Raw genomic sequence first — 19,853 nt, forward strand, 5'->3', positions numbered from 1 at the left:
TTTTGGTTTTTTGAGACAGGGTTTCTCTGTAGCTTTGGTGCCTGTCCTGGAACTAGCTCTTGTAGACCAGGCAGGCCTCGAACTCCCAGAGATCCGCCTGCCTCTGCCTCCCGAGTGCTAGGATTAAAGGCGTGCGCCACCACCGCCCGGCTGGTTGTCTGTTTCTTAAACACTTTAGGATATCAGCAGTCTCTAATACCGCTACCATGAATTAAAAAAAAAAAAAAAAAAAAGGCCTTCTATCAGGTCTGCATCACTAATTTCTACAGATGAATTACTAACTTTCCTCAATTTCCTTTTTGTTTTTTGGAGACAGGGTTTTTCTGCCTGTCCTAGAACTCACTTGTAGACCAGGCTGTGCTCCAACTCAGAGATCCACCTGCCTCTGCCCTGGAGTGGCTGGGCTTAAAGGAGAGTGCCGTCACATCTGGCTTCAATTACTACTTCTTCCTTCCCTTCAATCTTAAAGTCCTTAGTGTCTCCCTATTCCTTTCTATCATTTTCTATTATTCCTTCACATATTCAATTTCTCCCTTTTCTGTCTCCCTCGACGTGTGTACATGTCTAAAACAACCACTTCTTGGGCTAATCTTTGTTATTCTCCTCTCAAAATCAAACGCTTCCCCTATTCACACTCCAACACACCACACAAACACACACCTTTAAAAGATGCTCCCAGGCCGGGCGGTGGTGGTGACGCACGCCTTTAATCCCAGCACTCGGGAGGCAGAGGCAGGCAGATCTCGGTGAGTTCGAGGCCAGCCTGGTATACAAGAGCTAGTTCCAGGACAGGAACCAAAAAGCTACGGAGAAACCCTGTCTCGAAAAAAAAAAAAAAAAAAAAAAGATGCTCCCACAAAAAAAATCTCCACTGGAGTTCTTCTGTACTCAAGTCCTCCTGCCCCAAACATACTTTAATAATTTCCACAAGTAGACGTTGTCGGAAATGCTCGTTTTAAGTACCGGCCAGTATTTCTTTCTCACTGCCCCCACTCTACAGTCTAGTGTAACGGTTCTCAGGCTGTGGCTTGCAACCCCTCTGGGGGTTGAACGACCCTTTACAGGGGTCGCCTAAGACCGTCGAACACACGGGTGTTTCCAGTACAACTCATAACAGTAGCAAAATTACAGTAATGAAGTAGCAACGAAAATAACTTTATGGTCGGGGTCACCGCAACATGAGGGACTGTATTAAAGGGTTGCAGCTTTAGGAAGGTTGAGAATCGCTGGTCTAGTGGAAGCAGTATCAGTGGAATTTTTAAAAAAGAAAAATGCAGAGCGCTGTTCCATCTCCGACAAGTAGCCCGGGATAACCTGCAAACACTCAAAACCACAGAGTACTGGGAACGCCATCTGCTCGGTCCCTCACACTTAAAGAACCCACGGGAGAATGGTCACGGCCACAGTCTCCAAGGGACGATACCGGCCGGGTATTCAACACAGCCCTCAACAGGAGGACGACTCCCGCCCCGCGCAGACACGACCACCACCTCACATCACAGCGGAATTCTGTCGCCCCCTTGATGACGCCGTCGCGGGCCCCCGCGTACCTCAGTGACCATCCCCGAAGCCACCCAGTGGTTCAGCAGTAGCCCAGCCGCACTCGGCGCGGACGCCGGGTCCCACGGGTTCGCGGCAGCCATGGCTCCTCCACACTTCTGGAACTGGCGCGGGGAGTGAGAGGCACACAACGAACGATCGCGCGGCTTGATGATGTCACAGGGCGTTCCCGCCCGGGCGGAAGCCCTGGGAGCGCGTCTCAGGCGAGCGCGGGTCCTGGTTGTTCCCTGGCGGAGCCTTCTCTGCACCGAGCCGTAGGAGGCGAGTCTCGAGCCCCCTGATCCGGCAGCGGCTGCCGGAGGCTCCCCGGCCTTAGCTCGGCTTCCAAAGCAGCAGGACCTTGTGGTAGCTCTGTCTACCAGCCTGCTTTCTCCTTGCCACACTCTCTGGCTGCCCCCTAGGAAGTAGGGATAGGCAGAAGGTGACAACTGGGACAGGAGATCCAAACAGGGAGGTTTACCGGGTGGCTCTAAGTCTAGACTGGGCGGTGACAGCTACGCTTCTTTCCCGCAGGGAACTGAGCCGCGGCGCTAGGATGGGAAACAGTGCCCTCCGCGCTCATGTGGAAACAGCGCAGAAAACCGGTGTCTTTCAGCTTAAAGACCGTGGTCTGACCGAGGTGAGACGAGAGGGGACCCGACCGAGAAACTAAAAGGGAGAGGGATGGCGGGGTGGCCAAGTTTATTGGTGCGGGATTTTCCACGCTGTGAACTCCTGTCTTCAGTTCCCCTCAGAGTTGCAGAAGCTGACAAGCAATCTAAGGACCATCGATTTGTCCAACAACAAGATCGACAGCCTGCCGCCTTTGCTTATAGGAAAGTTCGCTCTGCTGAAGAGCCTCTCCCTCAACAACAACAAACTGAGTATGGCTTTTGTGCTGGCTAGCTTTTGCTAGTGAGCAGCAGTTATGAAGGGTGTTTTTCCTCTTACAAGCTGATTTTGTTACGAAATCAGCTCAGGAGATGCAGAATGTTAAGAGTATTGAAGCTTTCTGCCTATTGCAATTAAATCTACACGCCTCCCTGGGTAGCATAATCATTACTACTAGGTTAATTTGGACTCAGAAGACTTATGGGATAAGGTGTAAACAGAGTTATCTAATTGGGGGCGGGGAGGTGGAATGGAAGGATCTTCCAAACCTCCCTAGATTGTTGTTAGAATATACCGAGGCCCCATTACAAAACGAAACTACTATACCCATAAATGCTTTTCTGCATTTTAATGGCTCCTTAATCTTCTGAACACTGTTGGTAAAATGTGATACCTAAACGTGACGTGAGAATTCTATGTAAGAAGTGGGGCCTGGTGATTTAGGCCTTATGATCCCAGCTAATCAAGAGGCTGAGGCAGAAGGATCATAATTTCAAGGCCAGCCTAGACAACTTAATGAGACCCTGTCTCAAAAATAGAAACAAAAACAAAATGAAATAGACTGCACTGTCTTTTTATAAACTTCATTAGTTCTATCAGATTCTTAAAAAAAATTTCTTCACCAGCTGTTCTACCCGATGAATTATGTAATCTGAAAAAACTAGAGACTCTAAGTCTAAACAGCAATCACCTGAGAGAGCTACCGTCCACCTTTGGGCAGCTTTCTGCCCTGAAGACCCTGAGCCTCTCTGGGAACCAGCTGGGAGCACTACCACCCCAACTTTGCAGCCTGCGGCATCTGGATGTAGTAGATCTCTCTAAAAACCAGATTCGGAGTATACCCGACACAGTAGGGGAGCTACAGGCCATCGAACTCAATCTCAACCAGAACCAGGTCGGTACTTTTATTTCTGAGAGAGATCTGCCCCCCTCCCCTGTGTATGTCTGGTTTTACGGTCTCCTAATCCTTTCCTGTTTCTTCAAGGATATCAGAGGCTAAAAGATATATTCCATAAGCTGAACTTACTTCAATGCCCAATGTCAGGGAGTGCGTTGATGGGGACTATGTAATAGTGTTCAAGGTGTTTTGCAGAAGGCAAAACAGAGTAACGGTGAGATATTTACACACACACACACACACACACACACACACACACACACACACTACTGGAAGTTTTGTGAATCTTCAGTTCCTTTTCACACCACCAATCACTCAGTGAGGAGCCAGGGCAGGAATGGTATATAGAGAATAAGACCTAAACCCATTAAATCTAAGATTCAGACATCTTTTTCTTTGGCTTGGTTAAGTATCTTTCTGTTGAAAAATCCCTAAGTGACCGTTTTTCTGGAGCGAGCTTATCATTGGCAACTTTCCATTTGAAATGTTTTGCCGTGTTTTGAATCTTCTTGCTCTAGGCATGAGGCAGTGATGAAAGAAGCATGAGCTTAGAGAGCCCTTAGTTTCTGTAGCTTTTATGTCCCATGTATGTACAACTCAGTATATTAGCCACCATGTACAGGTTACTGGTCTGCTAGACCATAGTTAGCATTATTATGATATTCACTCTGAGGGTGGCTTCATCTTTTCCCTGAGATTTTTAAGGAAAAATGGATTAGATATACCATGTAGCCGGAAGGTTTCTCAGACCTTAGTTGAATAATCTGGGGAACCTAAGGTGAAAGGTTTAAGAATCTGCATTTGCAGTAAAGTTCCCAAGTGAGGGTTGGAGATACTAGGCAATCAATAGAATATAGTGACCTGGGACTGGACAGCAGCTGAGAGGTACAGTAATTGTGTGGCACACATGAGACTCCGGTTCATCCTGCAGCATTGGCAGGAGCTGCTTGTTCGTCCCGGCCGCCCAGAACCAAAATAATCACACAGAAACCATATTATTTAAATAACTGCTTGGCCCATTAGCCCTAGCTTTGTATTGGCTAACCCTTATATATGAATTTAACCCATTCTGTTAATCTGTGTATCACCACATGGCTGTGACTTATCAGCTAAAGTTCTGGTGTCTGTCTCTGGGGGGGGCTACATGGCTTCTCATGACTCCGCCTCCTTTCTCCCAGCATTCAGCTTACTTCCCCAGCTCTGTTTTCCCTATAGCTCTGCTGTAGGCCCAAAACAGTTCCTTTATTTATCAGTGGTAATCACAGCATATAGAGAGAAATCCCACATCACTGTAGCATGGGAAAGAAAAGACTCGGAGCATTTAATGGGCCAAAGAACCGAATGGACCGAAGACAAAGTGTCTGATACTGACCTGGAGGCCCTACACAATGCTGTTGAATGGACATCCCAATGTTTTAGTGAAAATTGTAGATACAAAACTGTATTAGAGATTAGTAAGGCAGGACTGTTGATTCAGATTTTGAGGTCATAAGTGAAATAGCTTTAAGAATGACTGTTTTCTAGGAGATGTTTGAGAATGTAAAATATGAAGCATTAGGGGTTTCTGCTTGAAAATAAGAAATAGATGTAAAAACAAAATCAGAAGAAATTCAAGAGAGGAAAAACCTAGAGTCATGCACAAGACGGAGTCTCAAGGAAAGGATGGACGGCCCAGTCAATGTAGCAGTGCACGGGGGAGCATGGAACCTTGCCTCTGGCAAGGGAGCAGCAGGTGTCAGAATGTTTATGTGGTTGTTTCTGAGTAGCAGGGTACTGGAAACTTTTCCCTCAAACTTAATGATTCTCATGTTTTCTGTAACGAATGTACAGTGCTTTTATTATTAGTTTTTATTTCTGAAAAACTACTGGTAACCTTCACATCATTTGAAAGTGGAGGAGTAACAGAAGGCTTGTTAACAGAGGCTTCTGCAACGAGTAGGTAGTGAGAAGACGGAGGCGGTGGAAGAGTAACTAGGACACAGGCGAGGTCTGTTTCAGTGTGGTAAGAAGTGGCCGCTGTGCTCTCTGCCCTCTGCTTTGTTGCTGGACAGATTTCTCAGATCTCAGTGAGGATCTCCTGCTGCCCACGCCTCAAAGTCCTGCGCCTGGAGGAGAACTGCCTCGAGCTCAGCATGCTTCCACAGAGCATCCTCAGCGACTCCCAGATCTGCCTGCTCGCTGTGGAAGGCAATCTCTTTGAAATAAAGAAACTTCGAGAACTAGAGGGTTATGATAAGGTACGTATTGGCATCTTCTACATTTCTGGTGTCTTGCCGGAGAAAATGCTGAGGTAACCTAGGTGATGTCTACTGTTGGCATCACCAGGTTCACATTATGGAGGCAGTTAAGACTTGGTCAGACTGTATTTGGGCCAAGATGACTTTTTCCACACTCTGCATATCTTCCTAGTAATAGACATGAGAAAAATCAATGTGCTTTAGTAACTATTAAATAAGAGTTTTCTGGGTGTGGTTGTATGGCTTTAATCCCAGCACTTGGGAGGCAGAGGCAAAGAGATCTCTGAGTTAAAAGGCCATCCAGAGGTACATAGTGATAATCTGTCTCAAAAAAGGAGAGGCAAGGGGCTGGAGAGATGGCTCAGGGGTTAAGAGCTCTGCCTGCTCTTCCAAAGGTCCTGAGTTCAATTCCCAGCAACCACATGGTGGCTCACAACCATCTGTAATGAGATTTGGTGCCTCTCTGGCCTGCAGGGATACATGCACGCAGAGCACTGTATAGTATAATAAATAAAATTTTTTAAAAAAGGAGAGGAAAAATAAAAGTAAATTTTATATGAAATGAACCAAGTCAAATTAGAAAGAAAAAATTTAAAAACCTAAGTTTAAAAAATACCCTTATATTTGCCCATAAATACCATATGTGTATTTTTCTCTTGTGTTTTTAGTACATGGAGAGGTTCACAGCCACCAAGAAGAAGTTTGCATGATGTTCTACAGGACCATGAGAACCCTACAGGACAAAGACTTGGAAGCTCTGTTGGAATCTGGCCGAGCTCAAGGCTCCTGATGTGGGAGATGCTCCAGATGACATTTCATTTAATAACTTTTTGATAAGCTAAAGGAGAGGACTTAGGAGGCAGGAGGAGCCTTTCATTTTGAGCCATGGGTAGGGCGATGGCCAGTGCTGGTCTTCAAAACCAGCATCTAAGAAACTGGCTCTAAGAAACCAGGAGGTCGTTGCTGTTCATTGAGTGAGGGAATGCTGCCTGGTAACAGGATGACTCCACACCACAGCTGGAGACTTTCTGGAGTTGTAGCACACCAGCTTTCATAAAGTCAGTTACCACATCACCTCTGTGTTAACACTTCATATTTTTATGAAATTCTAATTTGTGGGCAACTTGTATGGTTAAGGATTTAGGCTTTTGTTCCATGCTTCCACTTGGAACTTGGGGTGTACATAAATATGTAGCTCTCTTAAAGCAAGTTTTACCAAGAGGAGCACCAACCCCTCAGCCACCAAGGAAGGCTGCAGTAGCAATTTTTTTTTTTACTGTTGTGGGTGCCTTATTGGTAGGGGGCTCAGAAGTGCTAAAAGTATATGCAAAAATTGTAAAATTTTTGTTTTTTAGTCAATTTAGGTATTTGCTATGTAGCCCAGGCTGCCCTCTGAATTACATTCTCCCTGCCTCTACCCCCTTAAGTACTGGGATTACAGGCATGCGCCTCACTCAGCCTACTTGTAAGATTTTAAATGAATTTTAATAATCAAGATTTTCCTGGAGCTTTACTAAAAATCATGTGTTATTTCTGGTAATTTCTCCCATTTTTGTATTTATAACTACTAATCAAATTACCTTCAAGAAAACCATTGCTATAATATTTTAAAATAACCTATGTTTATCATGGTTATTCTCTGAATGAGAGGATATACTAAATAAAATATTTTTAATGAACTTTGGAAGCAATGTCCATCATTTAAAGAAGAGCTTGTGATCTCCTGAGTGGTGCTTTGTTCTTTGAAAGTAAACTGGGAATGTTTCATGAGCAGTGAAATCTACTGTGTCGCTCAGACGTTTCTGAGGAACTGGGAATCGTGCTTAAGAGAATGTGAGGGCACAGTTTTCAGATTGTCACTGGTAAGAACACTCAAAGCCATCGCCAGGACTGGTTTCTGAAGTCTGTTCTTGACTAAGGATATACTAGTAGTTTTCAATAATAGTTAATACTATCTTACAGTTAAAAAAATCACAAGAGCTTACATGAAGCAGCCTTTCTGGCCTTGTATTTGGTCCAGGTGTTCTTTTCCCCATGTTGTTTTCTCTACTGGGGATAGGTGGTGTGAGTTGCTCAGTAGCTAACATGAAGATTTATTTTTCTGTGTTTGAGTTGCCTGCAGTGGTCAGAAGAGGGAATTGGATTCTCTGGAACTGGAGCTACAGATAGTTTTGAGCTGCCTTGTGGAGGCTGGGAACAGAACCCACCCAGATCCTCTAGAAGAGCCACAAGTGGTCCTGCCCTATGTCTAAGCTCCTTCCCTAAATCTAATCCGAATTAACTGTTCCCCCATCTGTTGATAGAATGGTTTCCACTTCCTATATTTATCTCTCTTACTAGATTAAAGTGCTTAACACTTTAAGGAGCTGGAGAGAGAGCTCAGTGATTAAAAGTACTTGTTTTTGCAGAGGACCCAGGTTCAGTTCCTATACCTACAGGATGGTTCACAACCATCTATAACTCCAGTTCCAAGGGATCCAGCACCCTCTTCTGGCCTTTGGGCACTACATATGTGTGCTGTACCTACATACATGCAAGCCTAACATTCATACACAAAATCTTTAAAAACAACAAAAACAAAACAAATCTACCCAATAAGCTTTAAGTTTTCATTTGGAGTCACAATATGGATGGGGTAGGATCATGGGCTCCATCCTCAGAGGGGTCAAGGTCTGGATCCAGAGTTTGTTATTTAATAGCTTTCTAGGCAATTTACTCTCATCTGTAAATATAGGGAATACTTCTCAGGTATGTATTATAGTGAGAAGACACATAAAAACAACACAGCGGTACTCAATGAAATAAGCCATTTATCTTATCTATAAAGCCTCAAAGTACAATTGAGTAAATGATACAGGAATAGAGGCAGAAAACGAAGACTTCAGGATAAGTGATCTGAATATCAGCTCAAACTAGGGACCTAATCAGGATAACTAGGAAATGAGATCACCCAGGAAACCAGCATTCAAATAATGTGTTTTTAATTTTTATCACACTTTATTTTATGTGTATGTGTATATAAGCTTGCATACACCATGGCACCACATGTGGAAGCTGGAGGGCAACTTTTGTGAGCTGGCTTTCTTCTTCCACAATGTCAGTCCTGGAGAGCACACCTGGCTTGTCAGGCTTGGAAGCAGGTGACTCTACCTGCTGAGCCATCTCACTGGTTTTCACATATCCCAGATTGTCCTATAACTCACTGTATAGCTGAGGATGACCTTGAACTCCTGGATCCTCCTATAATCTCTGACCTAGTACTGAGATTAGAGGGGCGTGCCACCACACCTGGCTTATGCGGTGATACATTGAACGTAAGTATTCTTGAATACTAGGCAAACACCCTGTGAACTGAGTAATTCTACAACTTCAGTCCTAAAAAATTCATTTTAAATGTTCATTATAGGATGTTTAAAATTTAGATGTTTTAGTTAATGGGAGAGTCATAACCATATGTAATAAGGAAAGATCAAGTGAGAATAAAGGATAAATTAAAACTGAAGAAAAAACAAATTGGGAATAGCTCAAGTTAAGACTCAAAATAAGATGAAATTTGAGCTTTACTGTTTTGAGGCAAGCCAAGGTTACACGGTGAGAATCAATTTAAAAGAATACAAAGTTTATGCCTGGCGGTGGTGGCACATGCCTTTAATTCTAGCATCGGGGAGGAAAAGGGAAGCAAATACTTCCCAGTCTGATCTAGAGATTGAGTTCCAGGACAGCCAGGGCTGCTCAGAGAAACCCTGCCTCAAGAAACCATAAGAAAAAGGAGAAAAGGTTTGGTACAGGATACTTGTTCTTTTTTGTTTGTTTGTTTTTGGAGACAGGGTTTCTCTGTGTAACATCCCTAGCTGTCCTGGAATTAGCTCTGTAGATGAGGCTGGCCTCAAATTTACAGAGATCTGCTTGCATCTGCCTTCTGAGTGCTGGGATTAAAGGTGTGTGCCACCACTGCCTGGCGGGACACTATTTCTTAACTGTAGTCACAGGTACTGTGTTCAACGTCACAATACTAGAAAATGAAAAAGGGAAGCCAGATGACAGATGACTCCAGCTCATGTTAACTCCTTGCTATTAACTCTCAAAAATAATGGAAGGGACAACAGTTTCTTTGCTTTTATTCTTTCATCAAATTCACAGATCTTTGACCAAGAAGAACTCCCTCCATTCTAGAGAAAATAGCTATTATTTATTACATGTACACCTGACAGGCACCATTCTAAGGGTTTTTGTTTGTCTTGGTCGGGGGAGGGTGTTTTTATCTAAATGTAGCTTAGGCTGGTCCACAATTCACTGCGTAGGTTGGCTCTGCCTCAGGTTCCCCAGTGATGGGATTACCAGTGTAGCCTCTGAGCCCTGCTCACTCTAAGAGATTTCTAGGCATTACCATTCTGTGAATAAGTTTATGAAGTAGGATTAATTAATTCCCATTTATAAGTAAGGAAACCAAGGCACGGAAATAGGCATACATTCATACCTGCCAATGAGAGCAAAGGAAAAACTGACAACTGGGTACTTTAATACATGTTCCAACTAAACCTTGGATACCACCTAGCAGTACCATTTCTTTAGCCAGATCAATGTATTAAGTTTTTAAATGCTTTTAAGAAAAGCACTTTTAGGTATAGCACTATCTAGTGTTTTAAACTTCACCTGACAAACTATCCATCCTGTTATGGAGCATTTCTCTGTTGTTTAACTTCAATACTGTCCTCCTCACCCTTGGGATGTTTCTGAGCTGTCTTTAGTAAATGTTGTAACTAACTTCCAGTTAGAAATACTCAGTGGATTTAAGTTCAAATGACTAAGACAATTAGTGACTAAAACGGACTCGTGACCAGCCACAGAAATGCCTATAAACATTCCTAATAAAAACTGGAAAAGAGCTAATTGCAGCGTTCAGTTGCAGTGCTTGATGTATGGACATTTGCTTTATTCGATTTGTTAACTGATTAAATGATCGCCCCCACAAATAAGTAAGAAACATGTTGCCTATTTGAGAGAACAATACCATTAGTTACAAAATTTAATTGTAAGAATCAAGTAATGGTTATTAGTCAAGCCAATCTACTTTGGTAGCTCTAAAGTGTACAGATGCTAATTCTTAAACAAAGGTGACAATAGCAGCTCAAGGTTCCCAGCATTGCATGACTACATAGGCGTGACTCTGAACATACAACAGAGGGGTGGCAGTACAGGCATCAATGAGTGATCTCAAGGCCGAATTTCCTAAACAACTTTTAGTAACAAATTATAACTTTTTAAATGTCTAAAACCACACAAAATCCAAAGTAATCTATTTTGCTACCTGAGATCAAAACAAGTTTTCTTTTTCATATCTCAACGTAATTCTTAGTATTGAGGTAAATCTGAATTCACATGATACACTGTCAAACTTTACCCAAAATTTTGAAGCCCTGCTTTAGTGAGGAAGTCTCATATTTCATATATATATATATATATGTACATCTTTAAAAGATTAATGACAACTTCACGAGGTTAACAGGTCTACAATGGGACCATGCTATGACTCCTGATATGAGAATTTCTGCATGTACAGTATGAAACGGGATCCCAGAACCTATGTACATATACAAATCACTACAAACTCAGTGAAGCTCACTGTAAGAAAACCCACTGTGTTCTCCTTTGGAGCAGAAGCTGCAAAATAGTGATGTAAAAAAAAAAAAAAAATGCATGAGTAAAACCTCCCAGCCCAGGCATTAGCCTGTTTCGTTTTCTTGACCTGTAGTTTCTTTAATGAGTTAACAACTTCAATTCTTCTTCCTTCTTCTTGCTCTTTACCACAAAACCAAACCAATCAACCAACAACAAAAGCTACTTATACAGACACCCACACTTCATGGCTCTTTGGCAATGCTTCCAAATCTTGAATGCAAAGATGCTAAGTGAGGAGGATGATGGACTGGGTGTGATGCACGGAAAGCAGCTTAGGAGTGTGAACGAGGAGAGGCTGTAGTGAAGCCTAAGCAGGAACCTACCCCAAAGGACAGAAAGGAAGAAGTAGGGAGGCATTCCTCCTCTGGTCCTTCTTTCACCAACTTTCAAACTCTGAACAGGTAATGACTTAGGAGGAGCTAGAGAACGGAGAAACTGGTAAAGAAGTACAGCAGTGGCTTTAGCTGTCAATGAGTTTCTTTGCTCTTGTATTGGCAATGTCAATCCGATCTTTGTTGGTGTCAGCCTGGAGGGAAAAAAAAGAAAAAGAAAAATCTCAGTATTTGTTCACAAATCACACTTCAACACAAGTTGACTTGGGGGATGAGAGTGTAGCGCATTACAAACATCACACACACGCATACACAGTTTTATATACTGGGACCTTGATATGGGCATATGACTATAATCTCGGCATTCAAGAGACTGACATGAGCTCAACAGCAACCTGGGTCAAACTGTCTCAAAATAACAGTGACAGAGGATGAGGATCAGTTCAGTAGAGCACTTGTCAAGCACACGTGATGTCCTATGTTCAATCACCAGTACAATAAAGAGCAAAATGTTTAATATGTGCGGGTATTTCACCTCAACGTGTATCTGCACACCATGTGCCTGTGGAAGCCACAAAGAGGATGCTGGATCCCTGGAATGGAGTGGGATGCCATGTGGGTGCTGGGAATCTACCCACACCCCATGGTTTACAGACATGCCCCACCACGTCTGGCTTATATGTGGGAACTTGGGATCCAGATGCAAGTCCTTATGCTTGCATGGATGGCAGGCACTTCAACTGAGCCATCTCTGTTTGTTTGTTCGTTCGTTCGTTCATTCATTCATTATGTGCATTGGTGTCTTGCCATGGGTGCCAGGTCCCCTGGAACTGGAATTACAGACAGCTGTAAGCTGCCATGTGTTCGTTGGGAATTTAACCCCAGTTCTCCGGAAGAGCAGTCAGTGCTCTTAACCACTGAGCCATCTCTCGAGCCCTGCCATCTCTATTCATTTTTGAAACTACAACTTATTAGCTGGGCTGGCCTTGAGTTTGTGAGTTCAAGTGATCTTCCCATCCCTCTAGAGAGGCTGGAATTGCAGGTATGTAATCCCATGCCCAGGTCATTTTTGATGCTCTCTGACAGGAGTCTCATTTGGAGCTACTCTAGTTCTGACCAAGAGAGACTAAAATAACCTTGCCAGAGATCTTTGGAACAGATGTACTGCCACCCACAGAAGCATCTAAATTAAAATGATGTGTAATCTACACCCTAAACCCAGACGACAGCATTTCAAACACCTTAGGAAGCATCATTTTATGGTAATTCTGTAAGTGGCTCCAGTGCAAGTGCCTGAAGAGGACAGCGGGTGTCATACTCCCTAAAGCTAGAGTTGTAGGCAGCTGGAAGCCATCTGATGTGGTTGCTGGGAATGAACCCAGGCCCTTCATAAGAGCAGTAAGTGCAGCCGAGCATGGTAGCAAGCACCTTTAATCCCAGTATTTGGGAGGCAGAGGCAGGCAGATCTCTGTGAGTTCAAGGCCAGCCTGGTCTATAGAGTGAATTCCAGGACTAGGACAGTCAAAGATACAAAAAAAAAAAAAACAACTTGTCTCAAAAAACAAACAAATAAAAAGCAGTAAGATCACAGAGTCATCTCTCCAGCCACATATAACTCTATTTCCTTTCTTTACTATTTTGTTGTTGTTGTTTTTGCTTTTCGAGACATGGTTTCTTTGTGTAGCCTTGGCTGTCCTGGAACTAAGTCTGTAGACCAGGCTGGCCTGCAACTCAGATATCTGACCGCCCAAGTGCTAGGATTAAAGGTATGCACCACCATCACCCAGCTAGACTCTGTCTGTCCTTGGATTCTCTATGTAGTCCAGGGTGGTCTTGAACTCACCACAGAGATCCACCTGCTTCTGCCTCCCCAGTGCTAGGATTATTGGTGTACTTCATTACACCCAACTTACTCAGTATTTTTTTTGTTGTTTTTGTTCTTTTTTTTAAGACAGCCTTGGTTGTGCTTTGTACAGCAGGCTGGCCTCAAATTCACAAAGATCCACCTGCCTCTTCCACCTGAGTGCTGGGATTAAAAGCATGTACCACTACCATGTGGCTACTCAGTACATGCTTAAATTTCTTTTAAAATTACATTTTTTTATTTATTTGTCTATTTATTCATTATGTGTATGTACATGTATATAGAGGTCAAAGGACAAATTGTAAGAATTGGTTCTACCCTTCAACTGTGTGGATCTCACAGGATCCCTAGGCTGTCAGACCTAGTGGCAGGCACCTTTACTCCTGAAGCCACCTCACAGCTCCACACAATACACTCTTAGCTTCACACGGAAAGTATTAGGTTAAACTTCATTCCAAGCCTGTCTTCACAACGGACCAACTGCCATGAGCAAAATAGCAAGATTGGCCGTTTGATTTTGAAACACTGGCGCTGCCAGCTCACCAGCACTGTGCTGAGTAGATGACGTTTATTCCCCTTCCCCCAAAGGTACCCAGCACAGACGTCATCACTAAAGTATCACTGGACTGGCTATCTCATTGTTCTGTGGTCTTACTTTCTTACCTTTTCTGTGATCCTCTGTATTTGCTGGTTCTGAGCATCAATTTCATTGCCCATGTCCAGAGCCATGTTCTTTAGATTGCCTAGGATACTGCCCACTTGAGTCAGGTTCTCTTCCATCTCATCTTCTCTGGCATCATTAGTTATACTGTCACAAAAGGAGAGTTAAATCAGAAATTTTTGTTGAGTTACAATGGACAAACTCAGGAAGGGGTGAAAAGAGAAAAGAAAGTCAGGCAAGCAGGGATGGCACAGGCTGGCAAGACGGCTTAGCAGGCGAAGTGCTTGCTGCACTTGACGAACCCATGTAAAGGTAAAATGAGAACCAACTCCAGAAAAGATGCCTTCTGCCCTCCACATACACATTATGGCATATATGTGTGCTCATGTTCACACATACACATATAATAATAAAAGGGATTTTTGGTTTTGTTTTTAAAAGCCAAGTATGGTGGCACATACCTGTAATCCTAGCAATAAGAAGGCTAAGGCAGGAAGATCAACACAAATTGGAGGTCAGCATGGGCTACACAGACTTTGTCTCAAAACAGCAAACAAACAGCAAAGGCTGGTCAGAGCCATGTAGATGATCAACATACAACTCTGGACAGTGACTCAGAGTATATTTTCCAGGACCGCTGAGGTGCTTGTTTATGGTAATACATTAATTCTCATACTCCATTCCAAATCTGCCTAATCAGGAACTGTGAGTAGATCTACTCAATCTGTATTTCTTTATTTAAAATTTTCCCTCCTCAGTAGAATCTCACTATATAGACTAGGAAGGCCTAGAAATTACTGTTTCCCAGACTGCCCTTGAATTTGGCAATCCTCCTGCCTCAGCTTTCCAAGTGCTAGGATTACCAGGAAAGCAACTTGGTTCCCATCCCAGATAGCCTTATCATGCTACCCTGGCTGGCCTATAGCTCCTAGGTTAAAGAAATCCTCTTACCTCAGACTCCAAGCCCAATTGAATTTGTCTGTTTCATTTTTAACTTCTACATTTCTTTACTTGTAGTGTGTGCATGCATATGTACATGTTCACAGCACATGTGTGGAGATCAGAGGGTAAGTTATGAAATCAGTTCTCTCCTTTTACTATGAGAACTGGAAACTGAACTCAGGACGGCAGGCATGGCAGCTCCTTTCCTGCTGAGCCTTCTCACCAGCCTCCAATCTGTGCTTAATAAACCTTCAAATCAATCTACACACATTCAGATCTAAACAACTACTACTTTAAAGCAGACTGGAAAACTACGATGCAGTAGAAAACCTAATAGTCATTGTATCTAGAGTAAACATCAGAATAAAACAGTTGTTTTCTGGAAACCTTGAAAAAACCACTGTAGAAAACAGTCATTGTTTTCTATTATCGACAGAGCTGCTTTACTGAAGGAGCTTTATAGCTTTTAAGACTATGCTTTTGGTCACAAGGTGGTCCTGGCACACCTGAGCTGTCTTGTATTACTGAGTACTGCAAACTGTGAATCATAAGGACTAAAGTTACAGGGGTGTAATGCTTCCTGTCACGAAACATATTAATTAGGAACTTTGGTATGAGGAATTTGTTTTACCCAAAAAACAACTTTGGTATAACAATAAGTATACTTCTGCACAGCTATTTGAGATTCAGTCCACCAAGGCTGGACCTCTCTTCTACCTCAGAGCCTGATTACATTCTGTAGGTAGGGACCCTATTTCTTTGACCGTGCCATGTAACCATGTAACTCAGAATACCGAAACTATGGCATTACTAGGAGATAGTAGAAAGTAGGGTATGGGACTTGACGGCAGCTCTGCCTTTTCTTCCTTCCTTCCTTTTTTTTTTTTTTTTTTTTTGTTTGTTTTTGGTTTTTCGAGACAGGGTTTCCCTGTAGCTTTGGAGCCTGTCCTGGACTCTCTCTCCAGGCTGGCCTCAAATTCACAGAGATCTGCCTATTTTTACCTGCCGAGTGCTGGGATTAAAGGCCACCACCACCACCCGGCTGCTCTGCTTTTCTTGTACTCCCTTCTCACTGTTTACTGTCTGCCGAAAAGTAAAAAACAACCCTTCCTGCTGCCATGATTTTCTTTCTAAACTACCATGGAGCCTTTGGAATGAGAAGTCAAAATAAACCCTCTCTTTGAAAGAAGAGCAGAGGGAAAGGAGGAAGACTGACAGACTACTTGTTGAGTTGGGGCTTATGTCTAGCCACACCCAGTTTTTAAAGAATAGGTATAGGAGGAAGAGCTGACATACCGTTTAATGTATCCACCGCTGGCTGTTCCTGTGGCTTGCTGAGGCTGACCATTTGTTACCCGTCCTGGTTGCTTAGATACTACATTGCTAGGTGAGTTGTCTCCACCATCTCCCCATGTTGCCTTATAGTTCTTTCCAGACTCAAAGTTCTTCGTCCTATATAAATGTCAGGGATATAGGCAAACCAAAAAGCAGAAAAAGGGGACTTAAAATGATTAGCGCTTTTTACCTTGAATAAGACTCTACCACTTCTGGCACTAGGTTACCTGTACTATGTCTAATGGCAACAGACAAAAGGGATGAAACAGATAAATCTACCAACATTTAATCATTTTGTTTGTTTTTTGAGACAGGGTCCTACTATGTAGCTTTGGCTGTTCTGGTAGTTGCTATGTAGACGAGGTTGCCTCTCAAGTGCTTGAAGTAAAAGCCTGAATCACTAATATCAGCCATTTATTCATTTTTAAAAGGTCCAAATACTACCAAATCTTTGCTAAGACAGTAGCAAAAATGAAACTTGATGTTTGAGTTTTTCAGTTTATAGCCTTTTATAGAAAAAAAAAGGTTAATGGATACTAGGGAAAAAAATCCTTAGGAAAGATGTTCTAGGACAAAGACTCTCGGGGGAATCAGAGATTGATGTGTGCGTTGAAATCAGTCCACAAAGGTAACAACTAGACCATCTTTGTCCCCTGTGTTTGAACTAGAGTTATTCTGGATGAGGCTTCGTTGTTTTAGTTTATGTTATGCTTTTGTTTTTCGAGACAGGGTTGCTGTGTAGCCCTGGCTGTCTTGAAACTTACTTTGTAGAGCAGGCTGGCCTCAAGCTTAGAGATCAGCCTGGCTGTCTCCAGAGTGCTGGGGTTAAAAGCACACACCATCAAACCCAGCTTTGATTTTTGGGTTGTTTGCTTGTTTGAGATCTGGTTTCATGCAATCCAAGCTAACCTCAAATTCATTATGTACCCAAAGATAGTCTTGAATTTCTCCTGCTTCTGATTCTCTAGTGCTGGGCTTATGTGGTACTGGGGATCCAATCCAGGGCTTTTCAAATGTTGGGCATGCACTCTAGCAACTGAACAAAAAGTCCCCAAATCCCTATCTGTTTTAATGGTAGAAATTTGCCTCACATTTATTTTTAAATGTAAGAATAAACAAAATGTCATGAAGGAAAACATGGATTATTTCCAAATTAGATGACCAATGGATAAATGCCTGATCATACTGTTAGAAAATAGGACTCGGTCATTTTGGAATTTACTTTTCCTCCATTAAAAAACAGAAAACAAGTTAGGTCTTTTCCAACTAAAAGTTTTCTGGGCACAGGGAGGGATGGGTGCAGTTGGTGAGAGCGGCAAGCCCCAAACTGATTTTCATCTCTGAACCCAAGTGAGAGCTTTGTTGAGGGGGACTGCACCTGCAGCCTGTATTCCTGTTCTTGTGTAACGAGACAGGTGCAGACGGTTGTGCTGGGCAGCTGGACCCCTGGGAGTTTCAGGCCAGCCTGGTCTACACAGTGAGCCCTTATATCAAAATAAAACTCAAAACAAAACAACCCCCCCCCACACTAAAGTTTTAGGTGTGGCTAAGGGAGTCAATGCATGGAATGTACTCCTCAACTGATGGATACAGTTGCCAAGAAAGAACAGCTCAGGGAAGTGCTTTTCTTTTCTTTTTTCTTGAGACAGGATGTAACCATGTGGCCCAGGCTGGCCAACTCTCCACCCTCCTTACTTCCACTTCCCAAGCACTAGGACTATGGGGTTATGACGCCTCACTGTGTCATGTGACCTTTAAACAGCTACTTCAAAACTGCCTTTTACTGATTACTTTGTTAGAGACAAGACTTTACTTTTCTTTTCTTTTTTTTTTTTTTTTTTTTTTTTTTTGGTTTTCGAGACAGGGTTTCTCTGTGGCTTTGGAGCAAGACTTTTCTTTTTATTTTTCTATAAATAAGAATTAAGCACAATGTTCCTATATGTAATTCTTATTTATCCTAGGTTTGAGGAAGTTTCATAATTGCTTTGTAGAGGTCAAAGGACAGCTACTTCACTGGGCAGCTTCAATTGGCCTTCGACCTTGCTGAGACGTGTATTTCTGCTGCTGCTGCTGGCTGACGAAGTTCAGGGCAGTTCTCGACTCAGCCTGATGGAGAGCGCTGAATTACAGACGCACACCAGTGTATCCAGCTTTCATTTGGTCCCAGGGATTGAAACTGGGTTGTAGGGCCGGGTGGCAAGCACTTTTACCTCCTGAGCCATCTTGTAGGCCCTTAAAGGAGAAATTTATGAATACTAAAAAGCTAGTTCTCAAAGTGCTCTTTCTTGGTTCCATCATCCTAAAACTCTCATAATTACTTTTTATATTTATAATACTGTTTTTGTCAATCAAACTATGTTAAATTTTTCCTGAAACAAGATGAAATTATCTAATTTTTGAATAATTATGTTAATTTAGTGAACTATTTGTCATGTATATTTTATTAACTTATAAGTTCCAGGCAAAAATCTAAAGCAGAGTAATAATATACAAGACAATATTTCTCAATATTTTAAAAATGAGAGTAAGTGGTTTCTACTCTTTTGTATATCTGTGGTGGTGGGGAATAACCCCAGGGTCTCAACAGTCCCAGCCCCCTATCACTGAGCTCCAATCCTGAGCACAACAGACAAAAGTATTAACTGAGGTAACGTAAGTAGAGCTTTTATTAGGATGCCAGATTGTAGAGCAGGTGGGAGAGAAAGTAATGAACTCAGAAGCGAGTAATAAAATCCAGGCACAGTGGCATGCCTGCTAACCCAGGGCTCTAGAGACTGAGAAAGGCTAGTTTGGGCTAACAGAGTATAATCTTGTCTCAAAGACAAAAAAAAAAAAAAAAAAAAAAAAAAAAGTGACAATGAGATACTTAATTTTTTAACAATGAATCATAATCTTTTACAAAGATTAAAAATTAAGATAGTTAGGCATTACAACATACAGTAATCTGAAAGGTTTCACTCTAATGAAAAATTAGCTCTACTAATCAATTTGAAATTATAGAAAACCAAAACTAACATATTGATATTATAGAAATTGTGCAACAAATTAAAACATTTGTGAAGAGAAAAACTTTTATCTCAAAAATAAAAAATAGTATTATATAACATAATATTTAAATTTTCTCTCTCTTTTTTTTGTTCTTTTGTTTTGATTTAAAATAGCACTGACTTTCCAAGAACTCACTCTGTAGATCAGGCTGACCTTGAACACAGAGATCTGTCTACCTCTGCCTCTCCAGTGCTGGGATTAAAGATGTGGGGTACTATGTCTGGCACATTTAAAACCGATATTTACTTTATTATAAATAGGACTGATGATTACTAGATTGACAACTAATTTCTTGATTTGATAGTAGCCTAAATCATGGGAAATTAAAATGCAGAGAAGCAATACTTTAATAGAAGCAATCTCCAGGCACCAGAGTGTGTGAGATGGACAGAGAGATGCAGCCAGCCTGAGCTCCCCACCTTTAAAA

General features: G+C 42.3%; 3 protein-coding genes across 7 annotated transcripts in view; 1 reads left to right on the forward strand and 2 right to left on the reverse strand.

Annotated features, from left to right (window-relative positions):
- The window catches only part of Haus2 (HAUS augmin like complex subunit 2), a 17,170-nt gene extending 15,462 nt beyond the window's left edge, over positions 1-1,708 (reverse strand). Inside the window, exon 1 of the mRNA XM_050134260.1 lies at positions 1,551-1,708. Within this exon, the coding sequence (XP_049990217.1) occupies positions 1,551-1,643 (93 nt within the window). The 5' untranslated portion in view covers positions 1,644-1,708. The remainder of the gene's footprint in view (positions 1-1,550) is intronic.
- Positions 1,704-7,252, forward strand: Lrrc57 (leucine rich repeat containing 57). 3 transcript variants are annotated; one of them, XM_050134258.1, is made up of 6 exons: positions 1,704-1,821; positions 2,074-2,179; positions 2,285-2,423; positions 3,057-3,325; positions 5,380-5,565; positions 6,234-7,252. In XM_050134258.1, exons 2-6 carry the CDS (start codon positions 2,096-2,098, stop codon positions 6,273-6,275), a joined length of 720 nt encoding a protein of 239 aa, XP_049990215.1. In that variant the 5' UTR covers positions 1,704-1,821; positions 2,074-2,095; the 3' UTR covers positions 6,276-7,252. The 3 variants fall into 3 exon arrangements, with proteins under 3 accessions (XP_049990215.1, XP_049990216.1, XP_049990214.1); XM_050134259.1 differs by having other exon boundaries at positions 1,711-1,814; XM_050134257.1 differs by lacking the exon at positions 1,704-1,821 and adding an exon at positions 1,843-1,981.
- Positions 7,253-9,666: 2,414 nt separating this feature from the next.
- Snap23 (synaptosome associated protein 23) overlaps positions 9,667-19,853 on the reverse strand; it is a 34,128-nt gene continuing 23,941 nt past the window's right edge. For all 3 annotated transcript variants that reach the window (XM_050134262.1, XM_050134261.1, XM_050134263.1), the window contains exons 7-9: positions 16,340-16,495; positions 14,104-14,248; positions 9,667-11,770 (exon numbers count right to left, since the gene is read on the reverse strand). In XM_050134262.1, the coding sequence (XP_049990219.1) occupies positions 11,705-11,770; positions 14,104-14,248; positions 16,340-16,495 (367 nt within the window). In that variant the 3' untranslated portion in view covers positions 9,667-11,704. The remainder of the gene's footprint in view (positions 11,771-14,103; positions 14,249-16,339; positions 16,496-19,853) is intronic.

This window comes from Alexandromys fortis, unplaced genomic scaffold, assembly GCF_014885135.2.
Source record: "Alexandromys fortis isolate MF-2015 unplaced genomic scaffold, M_Fortis_MF-2015_v1.1 scaffold_6, whole genome shotgun sequence".
Lineage (NCBI taxonomy): Eukaryota > Metazoa > Chordata > Mammalia > Rodentia > Cricetidae > Alexandromys > Alexandromys fortis.

What these genes read in the sequence shown, in the direction of transcription:
- Lrrc57 (XM_050134259.1), top strand. Translation starts at nt 1,711, where the DNA reads ATGATGTCACAGGGCGTTCCCGCCCGGGCGGAAGCCCTGGGAGCGCGT. An exon ending in AAGACCGTGGTCTGACCGAG is followed by an intron (nt 2,180 to 2,284) that starts GTGAGACGAGAG and finishes TCCTGTCTTCAG; the next exon opens with TTCCCCTCAGAGTTGCAGAA. An exon ending in TCAATCTCAACCAGAACCAG is followed by an intron (nt 3,326 to 5,379) that starts GTCGGTACTTTT and finishes GTTGCTGGACAG; the next exon opens with ATTTCTCAGATCTCAGTGAG.